Source organism: Mauremys reevesii, linkage group 3 (assembly GCF_016161935.1).
Source record: "Mauremys reevesii isolate NIE-2019 linkage group 3, ASM1616193v1, whole genome shotgun sequence".
Classification (NCBI taxonomy): domain Eukaryota; kingdom Metazoa; phylum Chordata; order Testudines; family Geoemydidae; genus Mauremys; species Mauremys reevesii.
In genome coordinates this window covers 1,823,527-1,841,311 of record NC_052625.1, presented here as the reverse complement: position 1 = coordinate 1,841,311, position 17,785 = coordinate 1,823,527, and the positions used below count along the sequence as shown (strand labels likewise).

Below are 17,785 nucleotides of genomic sequence, written 5' to 3'. Positions count from 1 at the left end.
CCTGTGCCACATCTCCAGAGTCAAAAAGAAATGTGGATACCTCAGTTAAAGGATGGATAAAGCCTGTAGGTTTTGAAATCTTTTTACTGGTTGTCCCAGGGCCCAGGCACTCAGAAGCTTCCCTGGTTCTGAGAAGGCTGCAGTACTGGCTCTTCCTTCGGCCTCTCTAACACTTCCTCAGCCCAGGCTCTGTCTGTGACCCCTTTCTGGACATTGAACCACATGGCCCAGCTGCCCTAGACCCCCCAGACTTCTCAGTAGCTTAAGCAAACTTTTCCCAGAGCCTCATCCTTGTGGGCACTTAATTTACACTTTGTCTCTTCGGGGACACGTGGCAGCTGAAACACATGCCACAAGCTTTCCAAAGGTTTCTGAACACAGTTCCTGTTCGTTGAGCTGGCACAAGAAATACAAGAACTCGCCTCTTTGCCATCCCTGCTTCAGTTTCCTCACCACTCTGGGTGCGCTTTGGGATTTGGGCAGAGTTAGAGTTGCCACCTCTGATGCACAAAAAATGGGACATCCAGGATGATCCTGAGCCCACAAAACTGCCCAGCGGGCAGTGTGCACTGAGCACCCTTATGGATTTCCCAGGACTGCTATCTGGGAAAACCTGGACACTTGGTGGCATCCCTAGTCAGAGGCCTGCACACAGCTTCTCTTCTGAACCATGAAGCCAATCTCTCTCTCTCTCTCTCTCCTGCAGCCAGCTGTCCCTGCAGTCCCCTCTGCTGCGAATGCCTGCTCCTCTCTCTTGCCACAAACATCCTTTGTCTTTTTAAACACCTGCTGTGTCACCTCTGTCCCTTTGTTCTCCTGTCTGGATATTTTCCATTCTCCACTCCTGGCTTTCTGAAGATCTACTTGGTCAAACCAGTTTTCCAGCTCGGGTCCCCTCCTTGGCATACCCATTGTTCAGCCAGAGCACAGTTGTTAAGGTTAACAGAGGGAGTGGGAGATTCGTGTTGGGGATTTTGTCAGCCCATGAATGACGCACTACACATGGAGGCAGTCAGTGATACAACAATTGCATCACATTCATAGATTCCTCAAATTGTTCCTCTCTGCAGACTAGGGAGGAAGATTCCTCCAGTCCTGAGGTTGGTGCAGCAGCCACACAGCGCAATCTGGCATGGAGGACACCTCCCCAGGGACCTTCCAGCACACTGCCAGCTGCTCAGGCCGTGGCAGGGGGCAGGACATAGGGTTTAACTGATAACTGTGATGGATGCGTTTCTGGGTTTAAAAGCCAGCATCACAGAAGAGGCATTTGTGAGCAATGTGGGTGTAATGTATGAGGCACTGTATGATGCATCTGATTTTTAACTTGCAGTTACAGAGATGTAATATTTATCTTCCTCAAGCCCATAGGCCCGCAGCCCAGAGAGATGATTAATATGTTTTGCAGACTCTCTGGTGGAAATGCCAGAGCAGTTCCTTGAGCAGTCTCTTGAAGCAACAAGACATTCATTTTGGTAGCTGAGCAAAATTGGAATTTTCCCATAGCTTTTCCACAGCTTTGCAGAAAATATCTTTCAACCACCGTAGCGTCTAGAATGAGTACGTGGTTAAAAGCTGTCCTTCCGGCCACACTGCTGTCAGACTTGGAGTCCTTCCAGCTGTGTCCACCGCCTGCTCCGGTGGCCATACGGTACAGTAACTCTCAAGCACATGCAGTGACACGGGAAATCCAAGGCACACGAGTCAGAGTCCTGTTATGGGTTGCTTGAATGTAAGGACAATCGCGAATCGGTGAAGCGCCAGGCTCCAAACTCTTTGCAAGAACACACGCCACATTCTAATTGTGTCGGCAGCGCAGTGAGCGAGTGCCCAGTCCAGTGAGTGATGAACTCTCCCCAACTCATAATTCTTTCAATGTTCTGTGCCTGTCACATCTTTTATTTATCAAACATGCTGGCCCTGTTGTTGCAGAACTTGCAGCCTGAAGATTGAGTTAAACTGGCTTAGCACTCACGTGGGTGCCAACCCCCATCTTGCCATGCAAGAGAAAAGGAGGAAGCTGAAGGAAGTCTAACACATATCTCTCTCCAGCCTGGCCACGGGGCAGTATGGGACTTCAGCCTGTGCCTAATTTTAAGCACAAGAGCACTGCTCACATTCTTAAAACTGGGCTCCTGCCTGCGTACCTTCCTCAGTCAGAGACTTTATTAACTGAGATCCTTGCAGAGGCATTGAGCTGTATCCGATCACCCGGGGAGCTGTGCCAGGCTACGCCAGCTAAGGGGCAAGGCTGAGTGGCGTGGGAAGAATTGCACTTGCGCTCTGTGTTCTTTTACCCAAGTGGCTCAGCAGTGGCCCGATCGTGCTATTTTCAATCCTGCAGCCCCTGCATGGGTGGACGAAGTCGCTTGTTAGCATAACCTAACATGGGGCAGTTTTTACTTTTACCCATAAAATACAATTTTTTTCATTCGTGGCTGGGAGGTACATGCACTGTGGGTTAGATCCTCAGCTGGTGTAAAATAGTGTCGTTCCATGGACTTCAGTGGAGCTGCCACGATTGATACCAACTGGGGATCTGGCCCATTGACTCCCGTGGAGTTACACTGGTTTACACCAGCCGAGAATCTGGCCTAGTTTTTAGCCAATGCAGCACTGTGAAAAGTTTTCTGCATTTGACCATAATAAGGGTTCTGCGAAAAGGGAGATTAGATTTTGGAGATGACCTTGGCTTCCATTCTCATGGCCAGTGGACATTTTCAAGGTGGGGAGCAGTACTCTGAATCCTGTCTCTGTTGTGGTTTATCGTGGTGTGATTGTGCTTTTCGATCCCTCTTTGTTGCTTGGCTGTGGAACTAGGTAGATCTGCAGCACAGTGGCCCTAAAGCCTGCCAGTTAAGGCAATTACTTGTTTTCACTTCAAGCTAATAGTGTCGGCTGTAGAGTATATGAAAACAGTAACACATGGTACAGTCACTGTGTCTTCACTTAGAAGCCTTGGGCTGTTTTAGATTTAATTCCTTCTGCCCTTGCAGCTTGAAGCAGAGATGATGTCTGATCCATTCAGGATCTTTCCTGTGCTGAGACGTCAGGAGTGGTTCCTGCAGCTGGTTCCCTCTCCCGGATTCTGTGGGTTGATCTGTGCTGACGCTGGCATAGGTTAGAGCAGCCAGCAGAGAGAAACGAGCTTTCCATTCCATTGATGCCTCAGAAGCAAGGCAAACGGGAGCAGAGTTAGATAGAGAACGTGCCCATTTACCTTCCCCCATGGCTCATCTGCTAAAATTGGACAGCCATGATCTAGATTGCTTCAAATCAGGGCTGCCTCTACTAAAAGTAGCACATCTGGCTAACTGAGGCTGAAACGAAGATATATACCAATTAACAGGTTTCTCTTTATTTTCATAGTGGATTTAACATGTCGTCCTGAATCCTGGCAGTCAGAGACTACTAGGTGGTTCTGATCTTAGAACCAGATATTTGCATCACTTCCGTGTATATTTATCATTTTTTAGCAAGCTGAACTGAACGATATTTGTGAAAGGGCTTTGTGATGCCATAGCTAAGTTACGTTCTGATTCACACTGAGGGGGGAGTTGAACCTGATTATCTTATGGGGAAAACACAATGAATGTATCAGTCCCAAAGTTTCAGCACATAGTCTGAGTAAAGCTGGAATTTTGGGAGAAGTTTCAAGAAAATCCGCGAGTTTCCAAGTTCTAATCCATCAAAAATTGGCCCCAATTGCCTTCTGCATTTCACGATTTTTGGGCTCCTAGTTTAAAAGCTACAAAGTATCATTTGTAAAAGCAGCAAAGAGTCCTGTGGCACCTTATAGACTAACAGACGTTTTGGAGCATGAGCTTTCGTGGGTGAATACCCACTTCGTCGGATGCTCCAAAACGTCTGTTAGTCTGTACGGTGCCACAGGACTCTTTGCTGCTTTTACAGATCCAGACTAACACGGCTACCCCTCTGATACTTGAAAGTATCATTTGTACATAGTCAGAGTTTGGAGTTAGGGATTTTTTGTTGTTGTTAATTTTAAAAAAGGAGGTGGGAGGATGTTGCTAATCATGAGGGAGTTCTAAGCTGTAGTTAGCCAGTTGAGAAAACATTCTGCATCAATGGAGATGTCTACTCTGCAATCAGAGTCACTGCTTCCCACGATAGAGGGCCCCATCTTTGTGTGGCCTACATTCTTTGTTCCTTTACATTTAGCCGGATTAAAACACATATTGTTTGCTTGCACCCAGATTACCACCCAACCCAGGTCGCTCTGTATCGGTGACCTGTCCTCTTCCTTATTTACCACTCCCTCAACTTCTGTGTCATCTGCAAACTTTGTCAGTGATGATTTTATGTTTTCTCCCAGGTCATTGATAAAAATGTTAAATAGCAAAAGGCTAAGAACTGATCCGTGCAGGACCCTATTAGAAATACACCCACTTGATGATGATTCTTCATTTACAATTACACTTTGAGAGCTATTAGTTAGCCAGCTTTTAATCCATTTCATGTGTGCCATGGTCATTTTATAGAAACAAGGTGGTTTAGGTAATATCTCTTATTGGACCAACTTCTGTTGGTGAGAGAGACAGCAGAAGTTGGTCCAATAAGAGCTATTACCTCACCCGCTTGGTCTCTCTAATATCCTGGGACCGACCGGCTACAACAACACTGCAAACAACAAGGGACAATATGTTAATTTTATACCTTTCTAGTTTTTTAATCATGGCACCTAGATAAATGCCTTGCAGAAGTCTAAGTATATTACATCACCACTATTCCCTTTATCAACTAAACTTGTATTAAAAAATAGAGATCAAGTTAGTCAGCATCTATTTTCCATAAACCCGTGGTGAATGACATTCATTATATTACCCTCCTTTAATTCTTTATTAATGGAGTCCCCCCCCCCATCCGTCAATCCATTATCTTGTCCAGGATCACCATCAGACTCACTGGCCTACATTTACCTGGGTCATCCTGTTTACCCTGGTAAAGCTAAACAGTAGCTTTCTTCTAGTCTTCTGGAACTTCCCCAGTGTTCCAAGACTTATTGAAAATCAACATTAATAAGCTCCTCCGCCAGCTTTTTAAAATCTCTTGAATGCAAATTATCCGGTGACACCTCTGACTGAAAGATAAGATGTACCCAGTGACTTCTGTTCTCCAACACGGGATAGGGAACCCTTTCTGAACAGATTAGAAGACTAAAAAACTGGTTTTTGTATGTACTCTCAGTAATGTTTCTGTATCCACAACTGGGTGCATGGGGACTGGGTCTTGCTAGGCTTGTTTGGGTTGTGTCTGAGAAGAAGATTTTGATGAAGTAGTTCATTGAAGACTGGGATCTCCATGGAAGTGTTCAGCTGGTTCCCAAGCAAATCGGCTGAGCTAATGGAACCGTGTCAGGATGAGTTAGGCTGTAAGTGAAGTAACTGCGGGTTCGTCCAAAAACAGCAACTCCATGAAAGCTGTTCGGCAATTCAAGACCTTTGCTTTTGCGTGGGGTGAACAGCTTAACCAAGAGCTGGATCTCTGCTGTAGCAAGAGCTCCATTCACAAAGAGCTCATTGACAAAAATGCTGGTTTTTATTAACCCTATCATTGCTATGGTGAAGGTCCTATCTAAAATAGCTGGGAAATTAATAGAAATACACGGTGGTGTGGTGTGTGTCTATTTAGATGGCTCTATACATAACAAGTGAACTCTGGGCCCCGTTGAAGTCAATCTACATTTTGCCATTGACTTCAAAGGAGACAGGATTTAACCTCATACACCTAACACACAGCCTAAAAAGCAAGGACATTAGACATTAAAGTGAGCATCAGCTAATGCCCTCTACTCCCCCACCCAGAGAGAGACATTTGGCACTAGCACAACCATCATACACCACAAAGAATGCACCACAACGGTATCCCTGCTTCAGCAGAGATGCCTCCATCCAGCAGCACCTTCCCCATCATTGTACAGAACTGTGAAGAATGGATGGTGTAAAGGGAGTGACATCCGGTCCATTTGTGGTGGAGGTAGGTCGGTTGCATTTGGAAAGGGCATGTTGGAATGCAGACATCCCTGCTGGGGCACTGAGGAGGTTACATTTAAGGTCACCATCCTACAAGTTGAGTGACTTCAACGAGATGCTGAGCATCTTGAACTCACACCAGCTTCAATAGTAGTCAAGGATTCCTAGCAACTTGCAGGATCAGACTTGAGATCAACACCCTCACTTTGAAGACTTGACTGTACCAAGGTTAATTTTGTTTCCTTGAAGCTTTCAGGCAGCAGTTTGGTGCCAAGGAACTAAAGCAGTCAACCAGTGATGTAGGGCCCATGAGAATGGCTGAACTGGGTGAGGCTGATCCAGAGCCCATGGAATTCAATGGAAAGACTCCTCATAGAATTCCATTCTCTTTGGATCATAAACTCCCCGAAGTGGGGAAGAGAGGTAAGCCCTCAGGCTTCAGGACATTGAGTGTAGGCGGAAGAATCTTCTATGGGCAACAACTGCCCACTTCATGGTTTTTGAACCATCCAGTGAATTAGCTGGTTCTGGCCTCTGTCAGAGACATGGCCCTGGACGAGATGGCCCACTGGGCTGACTCACAGAGTGTAAGGCAAGAAGGGACCATTACGATCATCTTGTCTGACCTCCTGCATAGCACGGGCTGTGGAACCTCCCCTAGTCATTCCTGCGCCAGGCCCATAACTTCTGTTTGAGCTAGAGCTTATCTCTGAGAAAGATACCCCGTCTTCATTAACCAATACCACTGGTGGAGAATCCTCCACATCCCAGGTAACTTGTTCCAGTGGTTAATTACCTGGCTATTAATAATGTGTGTCTTATTTCTAATCTGAATTTGTCTAGCTTCGGCTCCCAGCCATAGGATCTCACTATGCCTTTTTCTGCTAGATTAAAGAGCCATCATCTCTGCCCCGTGTAGGTACTTGGTCAAGTCACCTCTTTGCCTTTTCTTGGATAAGCGAAATAGATGAGCTCCTTTACTCTTTTGCTATATGGCAGATTTCACAAACCTCAGGTCATTCTCCTAGCTCTTTTCTGAACCCTTTCCAACTTCTCGGATCCAGTATGGCAATTCCTAACGCAAAGGGAACACACCAGTACACGTATGACTGCATGATAAAGAGAACATACATCACCTACAGAGGAAGAGAGACTGGCTTTGAGGGGTACAGTGCAAAACTATTCCTGGGAGTTGAAAAGTGACCTGCCTGAAAGCGAATGATCACTCGTGAAGCTGCAGGCAATGTGATTTGAGCAATGATCATGCCAAGTGTGAGTTCAGAGCTTGTCTGCACGCCCTGCTTATGATGTAATCATTATTTTTAGCTGAACACCAAAATCACCAGGAAATTAAAAGGTGACAGTGGAGAGCTGTAAACCGAGGACAGTGTGGACGCACTGCCCTCTGCTTTCTAGTGACTGAACATACCCTAGCAAGATACGTCTTTCTTCAAGATGGCTTTTCTCACCCAGAGTTTTCCAGCAAGATGGATGTCACCCCATCCCCTTGGTCAGGATCTCCTCCAGAACCCCACAGTGCTGGTTCCCTCTGCCCCCTCTCCCCCCGCCCCTGCTTGCTAAATGCAAATTGTTCTGTCTCCTGAAATCTTCTCCACTTGTTAGCTTGATGGCCCTGTTTACTGCTTGTATGTAAACTGAGGTGAACCCACATTGCTTAGTTAGGACCAACCAGTTTTACCTTTCTACCTAGGCAGGGCTGTCTGGTCCGGAACGTATAAGGTGACCAGATGTCCCAATTTTATAGGGACAGTCCCGATTTTTGGGTCTTTTTCTTATATTGGCTCCTATTACCCCTCACCTCTGTCCCGATTTTTCACATTTGCTGTCTGGTCACCCTAGGAACATACTGCTAGTGCCATCCTACAGGGGAATTCATAACCTTACTTATGTTGCTACAGACCTGTCACCATGATGTGACTGACCGGCGAGTGATTAGTTTTCAAATGATACCTCACCAGGCATGTTCTGTACAAAGATTATTACAGTGGCACGTAGGGTGTGATGACAGGGGTGCTTAGTGGCTACCGAGGCCAGATCTAAGCATGGCAGTTGGGGCGTTCCAGACAGATCTCCCAAGGGAGTATGAGCCGGAGCAGTAGGAGGTTTTTTAATTCCCTTTAGAGAGTTTTGGATCAAGCCGTTTGTTAAGACTGCTGCAGACAGCCGGGGCATGGGGGCGGGGAGCAAGTTGAAGCTATCGCAGTCCCCCGAGGAAGGACCGACAATCTCTGAAGCTTTCTGTGCATGTCTGCACATGTTAGGAATAAAATATAATGTGTAAATGGAAACTCCTCTTGCTATGGGCCTGATCCAAAGTCCGTTGAATGGAAAGATTCCCAGGCCCAGAGCCCCAAAGGTATTTAGGTGCCTGGCTCACATTAGTTTAAATGGGGGTTATGCACCTAAATACCTTTGGGGATCTGGGCTCGGGATCAGGTCCTATGGCCAAGCCTTAAGAGCAACTAGTACATTCGTGTAGTGACCCTGAGACCCTTCAACTGGCCCCGCCTTTTGGGCAGGCCTGCTTGGCCGAAGCCCTCGCTGGGCTAACGGGAGGCCCCTGAAATCACTCGTCACTTTGGAAAGTTTTGGCCTGTGTGTTCAGCCAGCTGCCAAGAGCTGAGGAAATACCGTGCGCTGCTCAGGAAGTCAGCGGCAGCTTCACCTGGTGGCAGAGGAGGATGGGTTAATCTCATCATGGCAGCTGTTTAGTTGTCGCTCTTTCCCAAGAATTATTCTCCTCCCCTGCCAGCCCACCCTGATTCCTGCTAACGTGTTGTTTTCGCTTTCATAAGCCATTATGCTCAAGAAGAATTAGGCTGATAAATCAGAAGAGACAGTTCTCCTAATAGAGTCACTATGTAATGGCCAGCAGCCTTTTTGTCAGCTTCGTGGATTGGCATTTGGCTGCTCATAATTGCTTCAGGGAGCAAGATGGTAAAAAGAGAAATACCAGCGTAGCGGGAAGTGGTTTGAAAGCTAGAGACGGGCAGAGACGTGTCAAAAACAGAGTGTCTGTGCACCGAGAAATATAATCGAAGCATTCATTATGCCCCTCCCCCTCCTTCCCCCCACCCCCGGCTATATTGTAATTGACTGACAAGGGTAAGTCTGCCAGTGAGAACATGAAGCCCACAGAGTAACAGATGCCATTTGGGAGGCTGTGTGGCCTAGTGGCTAGAGTACCATCTTGGGCCTCTGGAGACCTGGATTCTATTCCCAGCTCTGCCACTGGTCTGATCAGTCACCTCACTGCTCTGTGCCTCAGTTTCCCCATCTGTATAATGGTGATAACGACACTGACCTCATTTGTAAAGCGCTTTGAGATCCAGTGACAACAAGCACTGGATAAGAGGTAGGTCTTGTTATGAGTCAGCCCTGTGATACCATTCCTCTTCTAACTGTTTATTGACCTGGGTCAGGGACTGGGGTTTTGGTTCCATGGTTGCACAGTGTCTAGCCTCTCATTCTTTGCTGCTGCTCCTAGGTGCTCGGGCAGTACAAATAATAAATAATAGTGTTATCATCATTAGACTTGGAAGGATTCCATTTTTATTGGTAAATGTTAATTTCACCGTACCCAAGCCAACCAACAAATATTTCCATTGCTAATAATTAAAATGTACACACAGGCAAAGTGAGAAAAATGCGGTTTGAAAATGTATGAGAGTTTGATTGAAGGAGATTTACTTTGTATATTTTGACACGTGATGATGACAATTTGTGTTTTAACAGTTATAAAGCTTTCACTTTTTGAATCTCAGCATCTCCTGTCACTAAATATTTGTCTGACCCCCAAGTAATTGCCCACAACTGTGAACATTTAAATATGCTTAAAAATAACCATCAATACTGTAAAATTGAATTCTGCTCAGCCTACTAATAAATATACTTTAAAAATTCTGCATGTGGGGCCAGCCCATGCACTGCACCATTTCATATCCAGGGTTCCTAGGAGTAAGGTAATTTTAAAATACAAACTACTGGTTGCAAGTATCAGAGGGGTAGCCTGCATCCGACGAAGTGGGTATTCACCCACGAAAGCTCATGCTCCAACACGTCTGTTAGTCTATAAGGTGCCACAGGATTCTTTGCTGCTGAAACTAATGTTTGACTGGGGTCACAACCCAGCAAAGCACTTAAACACATGTGTAATGTTAAGCACACGAGTAATGCCACTGCGGTCAATGAGGCAAAGTCCCACATCCTCACTGGTCTCTAGGAGCCTCCTCCCATGGCGTTGAGGATCTGGGCCTTCGTGTGTCACTGGCGTGGGGTGGACGGGGTAGTGCTCTGAACAGGGAAAGGATGCTGTTGAGACATTGTCTTCTTGGTTTTCATTGTTAGCAAATGGAACTGCAGTAATCAAAGGAGCGCTTTGCAGCCTTGCAGCTTCCCATCCAGCGTCCTTGTCATGTAGCTTTCTAGGGCAGACAGGGGAAGAATTCAGTGGCCTGGTTTCAGTGGGGTGATTCCCATCAGCTTTGGACTGTGCCTCTGAGCCATCGAGTCAGCTAGGGAAAGAGACGTCCGAGCATACTCAGTGCCTCCCCTGCCGCTGTCAGGGGTGGGGATCGAGGTGAGGGTCATCCTGTAGGTCCCTGAGGCTGGGGACCAAGCAGCTAAATACAGTGTTATGCAGCCAAGCCAAGGGAGAAGCACCCATATGGCCCCAGTTCCGCAAAGCACCTACGCACAGGAGCAATAACCTTGCTGGTTAATGGGAGCACCCAAAGCCTCCAGCTGCAAACCTGCTGTCCCACAGCAGCACGGCTCTGGCGCTTGTCCCCAAGCCGTGTGGAGTGACTGTCTGCAGCGGCTTTGGCCAGGTTGGCGAGAACGTTTGTCTGGCAGCTGGCAGCGAGCGTGTGAAGCAGGAAGCGCGTCAGCCACTTGGAGGCCATCTGAGAGGAGCCAGTTGTGATTTTCACGTTTCGGTAGATCTCTGGGTTCCCAGCTCTTAAACTGCTCCTCGGACACTGCATGTGGAAATGGAGAAATGACCTCAGGGTGCGTCCCATGAAATGTTCCATTTGATGCCCACAAATCCTTCCCCCCACCCCCCATACCTTACATGTCCCCAGTGTGAGCATTCATTGTGGAACAGTACAACTCATTCATAAGAGAGACGGGGGCCGCGTAACTGCTTTCTATTGTACCCACTAATTATGGTAATCATTTGCCAGTAATAAATATATGCTGGTGGTTGGCACAACAGCAGTACGGTAATGAGAACATTTAGAGCTGCTTTGCCCTGCTTTGTTAAGGTCGAGGCCAAAGTGAAAGCCAAAAGAGGCCCCTTTGAAAATGAGATTTGATCTCCTAAATTAGTTAGGTCTTGTGATGTGACCACAGCAGCACCCAGATAGGCCCAGATTTTGCAAGGTATCAGCTTCTGAGTGGAACTTAATGGAGTTACTGATTTATGAATCATAAGATTTGTCTCCGTAGTGTAGGAGTGTGTCCACTTCATTTTCAGGGTCAATAAATACAGTTTTTGTCGGTTTATCTTTCAGACGAACAAAGCAGTGGCCAAGGGAGACTTCCACCAAGCAAGCTCCAGCTCCCGGCGAGCACTCTTCTTGGCCGTGCTGTCAATCACGATTGGAACTGGCATCTATGTGGGGGTTGCCGTGGCGCTGATCGCTTACCTGTCCAAGAACAACCACTTGTGAGGCTCAGGAGAGAGGAAGAACCACCTGTGCAGCTCTCTGCAGTGCAGAAAACCACAGCTGCTCGGACGCCCATGAGACACACATGCTGGTGCTGGATACTGGAAAGACAGGAAAGTGGGTTGATGGTTTATGGTGCACACATCCTGCATCTTTTCATCCTCCAACTCTTCTTTGTTTTACGCAACACTGTGTTAAAAGAATCTCGCTCCTACTGGTGAACTAGAACTTTGCCCCCACCGCTGGTTTGCCCTGGCTTGCTAGTTAATCCGTTAGTCTGCGCTGCACTGAACGCTACGGGAGCACACTCAGCTACTGGTTCTTAGAGGAGCGAGTCCTGACACGGAAGGTTTTTCTTTGGACGGTAGGACGCGTTTGCTGAAGGGTGAGCTAGAGGCCTCAGCATAGAGTGTTGCCTAATCTTCTTGCATTCAGTAGGCTACCGTAAGACGAAAAAAGAGAAAATGATTTTCCTTTCCTGCTCTTGGTTCATTTTAAAATGAAACTAATGGGGTGGGGCCATGCCTAGCGACAGCTACGCACATACACGCTCAGTGCACGGAACGTGACGTTAGTCTAGCATGGGATCTGTTGTAAAATTAATCCTTCACGGCAGTCATGCTGCGTGAGTGACGCTCCTGAAACACGTAACGCAGGCAGGCAGCCTCCGCCTCCCTCAGGGGACTGTGCAGCAGCTAAATACGATCAACCCTCGGCAATATATCCTGGGCAAGCGGGGAACTAACAAAGGGAAGGACCACTTTGTAGCCCACCCCGGGGCAGACTCGGACACAGAACAGCAAAGGAGGGCACTCAAAGTCCAACATCCTGGCACCCCAGCTCATTCCTAGAAATCCTGCCCAGCTGCCCCCGATAGACAACTGAAGTGGTGCACTGTGAAGGAACTAAACATTGTCCTCATTTCACTGGCCACAATAAGAGGCTTGTTTGCTTTCTGACACCCCCACCCCCACCTTTTCTTTTTCAAATCTAGCATTTCTTTCAAGGGAGTGGGTTGACCGGAGTGCTATATGTATATAATAATGTTGAAACATTGATCATTGCAAATGGCTGTTTTAATATTCATTCATTTGGGTTCTGTCAGCACCGTTTATTTATCGAAGAAGGCCACTGAAGATCTCTTGTTCCAATTCTGTATTTCGTGACTAGTTTCTCCCTTTGGTTTGGGATTGTGTGTTGGGGGGAGGGCGCTGGGGAGGGGTACAAACACGTCCAGAACTAGTTTTCGGCTAGTTATACCGTTTAGTGCAGCACACAGCACACAGCCGTAGGGCGCGTGGTGGAGCTTTCTTCGGACAGCTGCAGGTGCCAGCTCCCTGTAATGTACAGGGGTAGCAGCCCAGGCTCTGTCAGCCTGAGTTCATGCAGCCAGGCACGAGGACCTGCTTCTGCACTGTAGACGGTGAAGGCCATGATAACGCTCCCCCTGCGTCAGGACCGAGGCGTAAAGCAATGTCTGCCACTGCTGAAGCCCAGGGCTGGATTAAGGCAGTTAAACACCCGCGGCTGGCCCGTGTCAGCTGACTTGGGCTGTGGGGCTGTAAAACGGCCCTGTAGATATCTGGGCTGGGGCGCAGGCTCTAGCCTGAGTCAAATGTCCAGGGTTTAATTGCACTCTAGACATACCCAAGGTCGGCCATGGCAGAGACCTGTAGCCCCACCCCCCCAGTTGGAGTGGCAGGAGCCCCTCCTCTCAAATCAGGGACTTGCCATTCCCTTCTTGCAGGAGTAGCAGCAGGGGCCACCCTACTATTTGCCCCAGCAAGCAGGGGCTATCTGCTTCACTGGGGGCACCTGGATAGCTGCTTTCTGCCCCTTCCACCCACACACAGGGCCCACTGCTGGGGTGGTGTTGGCCTGGCTCCCCAGATCAGTGTTAAATGCACCATTGAGATTCAAGCTACGGTTCACACCTCTCCAAGCTTTAGTTTCGGGCTGCCTGCAGACTCAGGCAGATGGCGCTCCGTCAGTTACACTTGGGTCACCTTTTTAAATTGCTTTTCACAACCATGAACACTAGAAAGGGTCACTTTAAAAAATAAATGCTGATAATCTTGTCTAATCACCTGACTCCAGGATCTGGGGCCCTAGAATACATGCCCCTTAGTACGGCCCTGTTGGAACCACAAGCAGTTTGTTTCAGTGCAGGTTATGAGCATCTGGTCTTGGCTCATGAAAGCCATTTTTCTGATCAGATGTTCCCATATGACAAGTAAGAAAGCAAAGGTTGCCATGAAGTCAAGGCTAGAACTGCAGCTTGTATATTTAAGTTATAAAAAAAAAAAAAAGCTGACACTAGAGCGATTGCTTGATTCCACCGAGCGAGCTGGAAGACAAACAACCGTGAGATTGCAGCTAAGTGCACAGCCGGTTAGTCTGCAGCTGCATTACACCCTGACCACATGGATTTTTCTACTCTGAGCCCTCCCCCCACCCCCACTCTCTCTCTCTCTCTCTCACACACACACACACATTTACTTGTAGGAGCAAAACCTTAACAGCCCCACCCCCGGCTTTGGCCCCTCTTGGCCAGGAGGGCTCGTTAGCAAGGGCAGGCTCGGAGGACGAGGAGCTGAAAGCTGAAGTGGGCTCTAGTGAGACGTGGCGTATACCTGGCTAAGCTACCAGCGTTACGGTGCTAAAGCACGGGGTTCCCCCCCTCCAGCAAGCGCAAATCGGAGGGGGGGGGCGCGTGCCCCCAGCGCAGAGCCCCGGCTCTGGCCCCAAGTTCAGCTCAGCATCCCTAGCACTGGCCCAGCCTTACTCAGGGCCCCGCCTGCCCCACCAGCTCGGCACACCCCGACGCTGGGGATGTTCGGCTCGGGAGGGCGATTTTTGAACCGCCAGGTGATGGGTTTTTCAGCTGTGTGGCTCCTTGGTCCCCCTGGGGTTTGGCTGCGGTGTCAGCCTGGGTGATAAAGCCTGTCGCTGACATTTTACACACAGGCAGAGATGGGGGGCAATGCCTCCCTGCCCCCAAACTGTACAGCAGGTCCAGCCCAGGCAGCAGAACCCCCTTTCTGCAGTGGGGCTGCAGCCACTTCAGCCACAGACTCCAGAACCCCCACCACACACACACACAGCCCTGTCCCATGCCCAGCAGCTGCAGCTAAGTCAGCGCAAGCTGAGCTCCCCCGTCCTGGGCAGTGAGTCCTTCGGAGCCAGTGCCCCCTCGGCTTCCAGGGGCCCCCACCAGGCGCCTGCCACCCCTGGGAGGGATCGGAGCAGCAGAGACCACAAGGAGAGAGGTGAGGCCTTAGGGACTGGGGCGGTGTCACCCTAGCAATGATGACATCATATGTGGGGGGGGGCTATAGAGCGAGGCTCTGACACCCCCCCCCAACACTGTGGGGATAGGGAGGGGGGAGCATTATTCCAGCTATCGGGGGGGTCATCTCTAGGTTATGGGGGGAAATCCTAGTTGTGGGGGGGTCACACATTGGTGCCCAAAGTGGGGTTTGCCAGGTTTGTCCGGAGGGGGAGGGGTCTGTTGGTCCCTCCTGGGGTGGGAGGAGGTGGTGTCCTCAGGGGAATCCTCACAAGAGGGGGGGGTGGTACGTGTGTGTCACAGAGAACGTCTGTCAGTCCCTCCCCTGGGAGGGGTGGGAGCATGGGGAGGGGGGGTCCGTGTATCACTGGGATAGAGGCTCCTTGCCCCAAGAATCACAGCGACATTCAGGTTACTCCTGAGCCCAAAGGACCAGTCCCTTAGCCCTGGTCAATTGCGCGTTCGTCTCACACCAAACACAATGCTTCAAGCCAGTCCTATTGCAACCTGACGATTTATTGAAAGGGAAATTTGAGAGTTATTTACTGGGTCAGAGCAAGGAAACAGCCACACGGATGAGTTACAGTCCTCGGATTCAAAAGGGAATATCGGCTTCTATAATCAGCAAGCGCTATTTGATCTTTAGGGCTAACCCAGGCTAAGCAGCTGAGGATCACTTGCTTATGCATAGAAACACCTTACCATCCTACTGCACCCACCCCCCCACACAATCCAAGAGGTCTAGACATGCTTAGTTCGTTTCGTCTGGGGTTTTTAATCCCCCTCCTACCACGTGCTCTGAGCTGCAAACTGAGTTGATGGAAGGTGTGCACTTCCCTGCCTCTTCGTCGCAGGGAGGGGCGCAGAACAGCAGTAAGAGTCTTTTTGTTGCTGGGTTATCAATCCAGATATAAGGATTTTCCAGTCGTAAGATCCACCCAGAGCCCGTCTGGTATCGAAGGGTCTCCAATTTCGGCAGCGCTTCGCACTAATTAACCACCCTTTTCTGTGCGGGTGAGTCATACCATCCCAGAGGCTCTCAGTACCTGCTCAGCTCTTACACAACCAAATGGGCCACAGCTATTGCAAGTCAGATTAACGCAGACAGCACTAAACAAGCATTCAGAGTCCAACTGCTACTCACTTCCTATCATTCTAATACCCATCCTAGCACTATGAACCCTTAGGTGAGCCGGACAGACGCCAGCTGTGCCTCTGTCTGTGTCCAGCTGGGACCTAGGGACCTTGCCGTGAGCTGGCCCCTGGTCTGCCAGCGTCACAAAGGCAATGGAAGGAGTTCTGCTCAAACAGCGGGGGTATGTGAAAGACACCACGGGACAGGGCATCTGCAGGATCTCAAAGCACAAGCCCCTACTGTTTGAGCAAGAAAACCAGCCCTTAGCATTCATCCCCCTAGATACTTAGCCTACTACCAGTGGGGCAACGCCATAGTGTGTTAGCCTGGGTCACACCTGCAGAGAGCGATTTGTGAATAGCTTCATGACTCATTGTCATTGTGGCAAGAGACTCCTCTATCACTGATGGGGGTCAGACTAGTCATTCTGTAACTACCGGAGCCACTGCTGGTAACTTCATGAGAATATTCATGAGCCCTCGAAGAGCCACAAAACTGTAGCCTGAATGATTAGCTGAAAATTCATACCCAACGTGCATTCGTCTTTGTTTGCTTTCTGCCATTCTGTATTAGGCTCCTGTTTAAGAAATGCCCAATCGCACATGAATAATGAACAGCAAACAATCAAAGTGAGGCCGTTACCACCAACGCGAATTCTGAACACCAAGTTCAGACTAGCCAGCACATACTGAACAAATAGCAGCGCCATACAAACAAAGTGGGACTGCTGTGCAAATCGGAAAGCTCTTCGCTTGCCTGCAACAGAGCTAGGACCATTTACAGGCGCTAAGGATCAGCTCCATTGTGGACATGAGCTGCAGTGAACAGTCTTTACCTGCGTGATGATGCGGCAAAGTGGAGCAGCATGAGTGCTCTCTCCATAGTACCAGCTGTTCCTAAAACTCATTGCATACGTTCCCCACCGAGCAAAAGCATCAAATGCCCTGTCACTGTACCCTTCACCTGGGTGCATACCTAGCCAGGGCCACTGCAACCAGCGCACTCACTGAGAGTCACAGATCGCCTGCTACGGAAAAAGATTGATAGCCCCTGAGTCAGCCAAGTTGCCTTCAGGCACCAGTGATCTGCCCACGACTCCACCCCCAGCAACGACTGTCCCAGTAATTACGCTGCATGCTGGTGAGCAGGAGTGCAGCTTAAACAAGGCCATTTTGTTCCCCAGCCGTGAGACGGAGCTAACGCTAATCCACTCTAGAACGGCACTGAGAGTAGAGCCGGGTGACATTTTTTTGGACAAATAGTTTATTTGCAGCCCAACACTATTCACAGACTTGACACAAACGGTTTCAGCCATTCACAAGCCAGTCGGGGGTGGGGGGAGGGGTAGGAGATGGTGGTGCCACTGACGTCCCACGTCCCGTCCCACCCCACAAGTTTATAACATTTAGCTCAGTGGTTAGGGCGCCCCCTTGGGGTGTGGAAGACCCTGAGTCACCTCCCTGCTCCAGACCAGGGCCAAAGCAGACTTGGTCAATTAACTAACTCCAAAACATTTCATAGTTGGTTTGACCCAAACTAACATTTTTCTTCAACTTCGTGCAAACAAACAAAACCTCGTTTCTTGCCCCAGCTCTAGCTAAGAGGGAGCCTGGATTCATTAATAGGTGTAAAGTGCAGTGAGGAACTCAGTGGAAGATGCTGCTGCACAAGTGCC

At 48.9% G+C, this 17,785-nt stretch overlaps 1 protein-coding gene across 8 annotated transcripts in view; it reads left to right on the top strand.

Annotated features, from left to right (window-relative positions):
- The window catches only part of SYNDIG1 (synapse differentiation inducing 1), a 191,574-nt gene extending 178,781 nt beyond the window's left edge, over nt 1-12,793 (top strand). For all 8 annotated transcript variants that reach the window (XM_039531017.1, XM_039531019.1, XM_039531020.1 and 5 more), the window contains one exon: nt 11,531-12,793. In XM_039531017.1, coding sequence (XP_039386951.1) covers nt 11,531-11,689 — 159 coding nt within the window. In that variant the 3' untranslated portion in view covers nt 11,690-12,793. The remainder of the gene's footprint in view (nt 1-11,530) is intronic.
- The last annotated feature ends 4,992 nt before the right edge of the window (nt 12,794-17,785 follow it).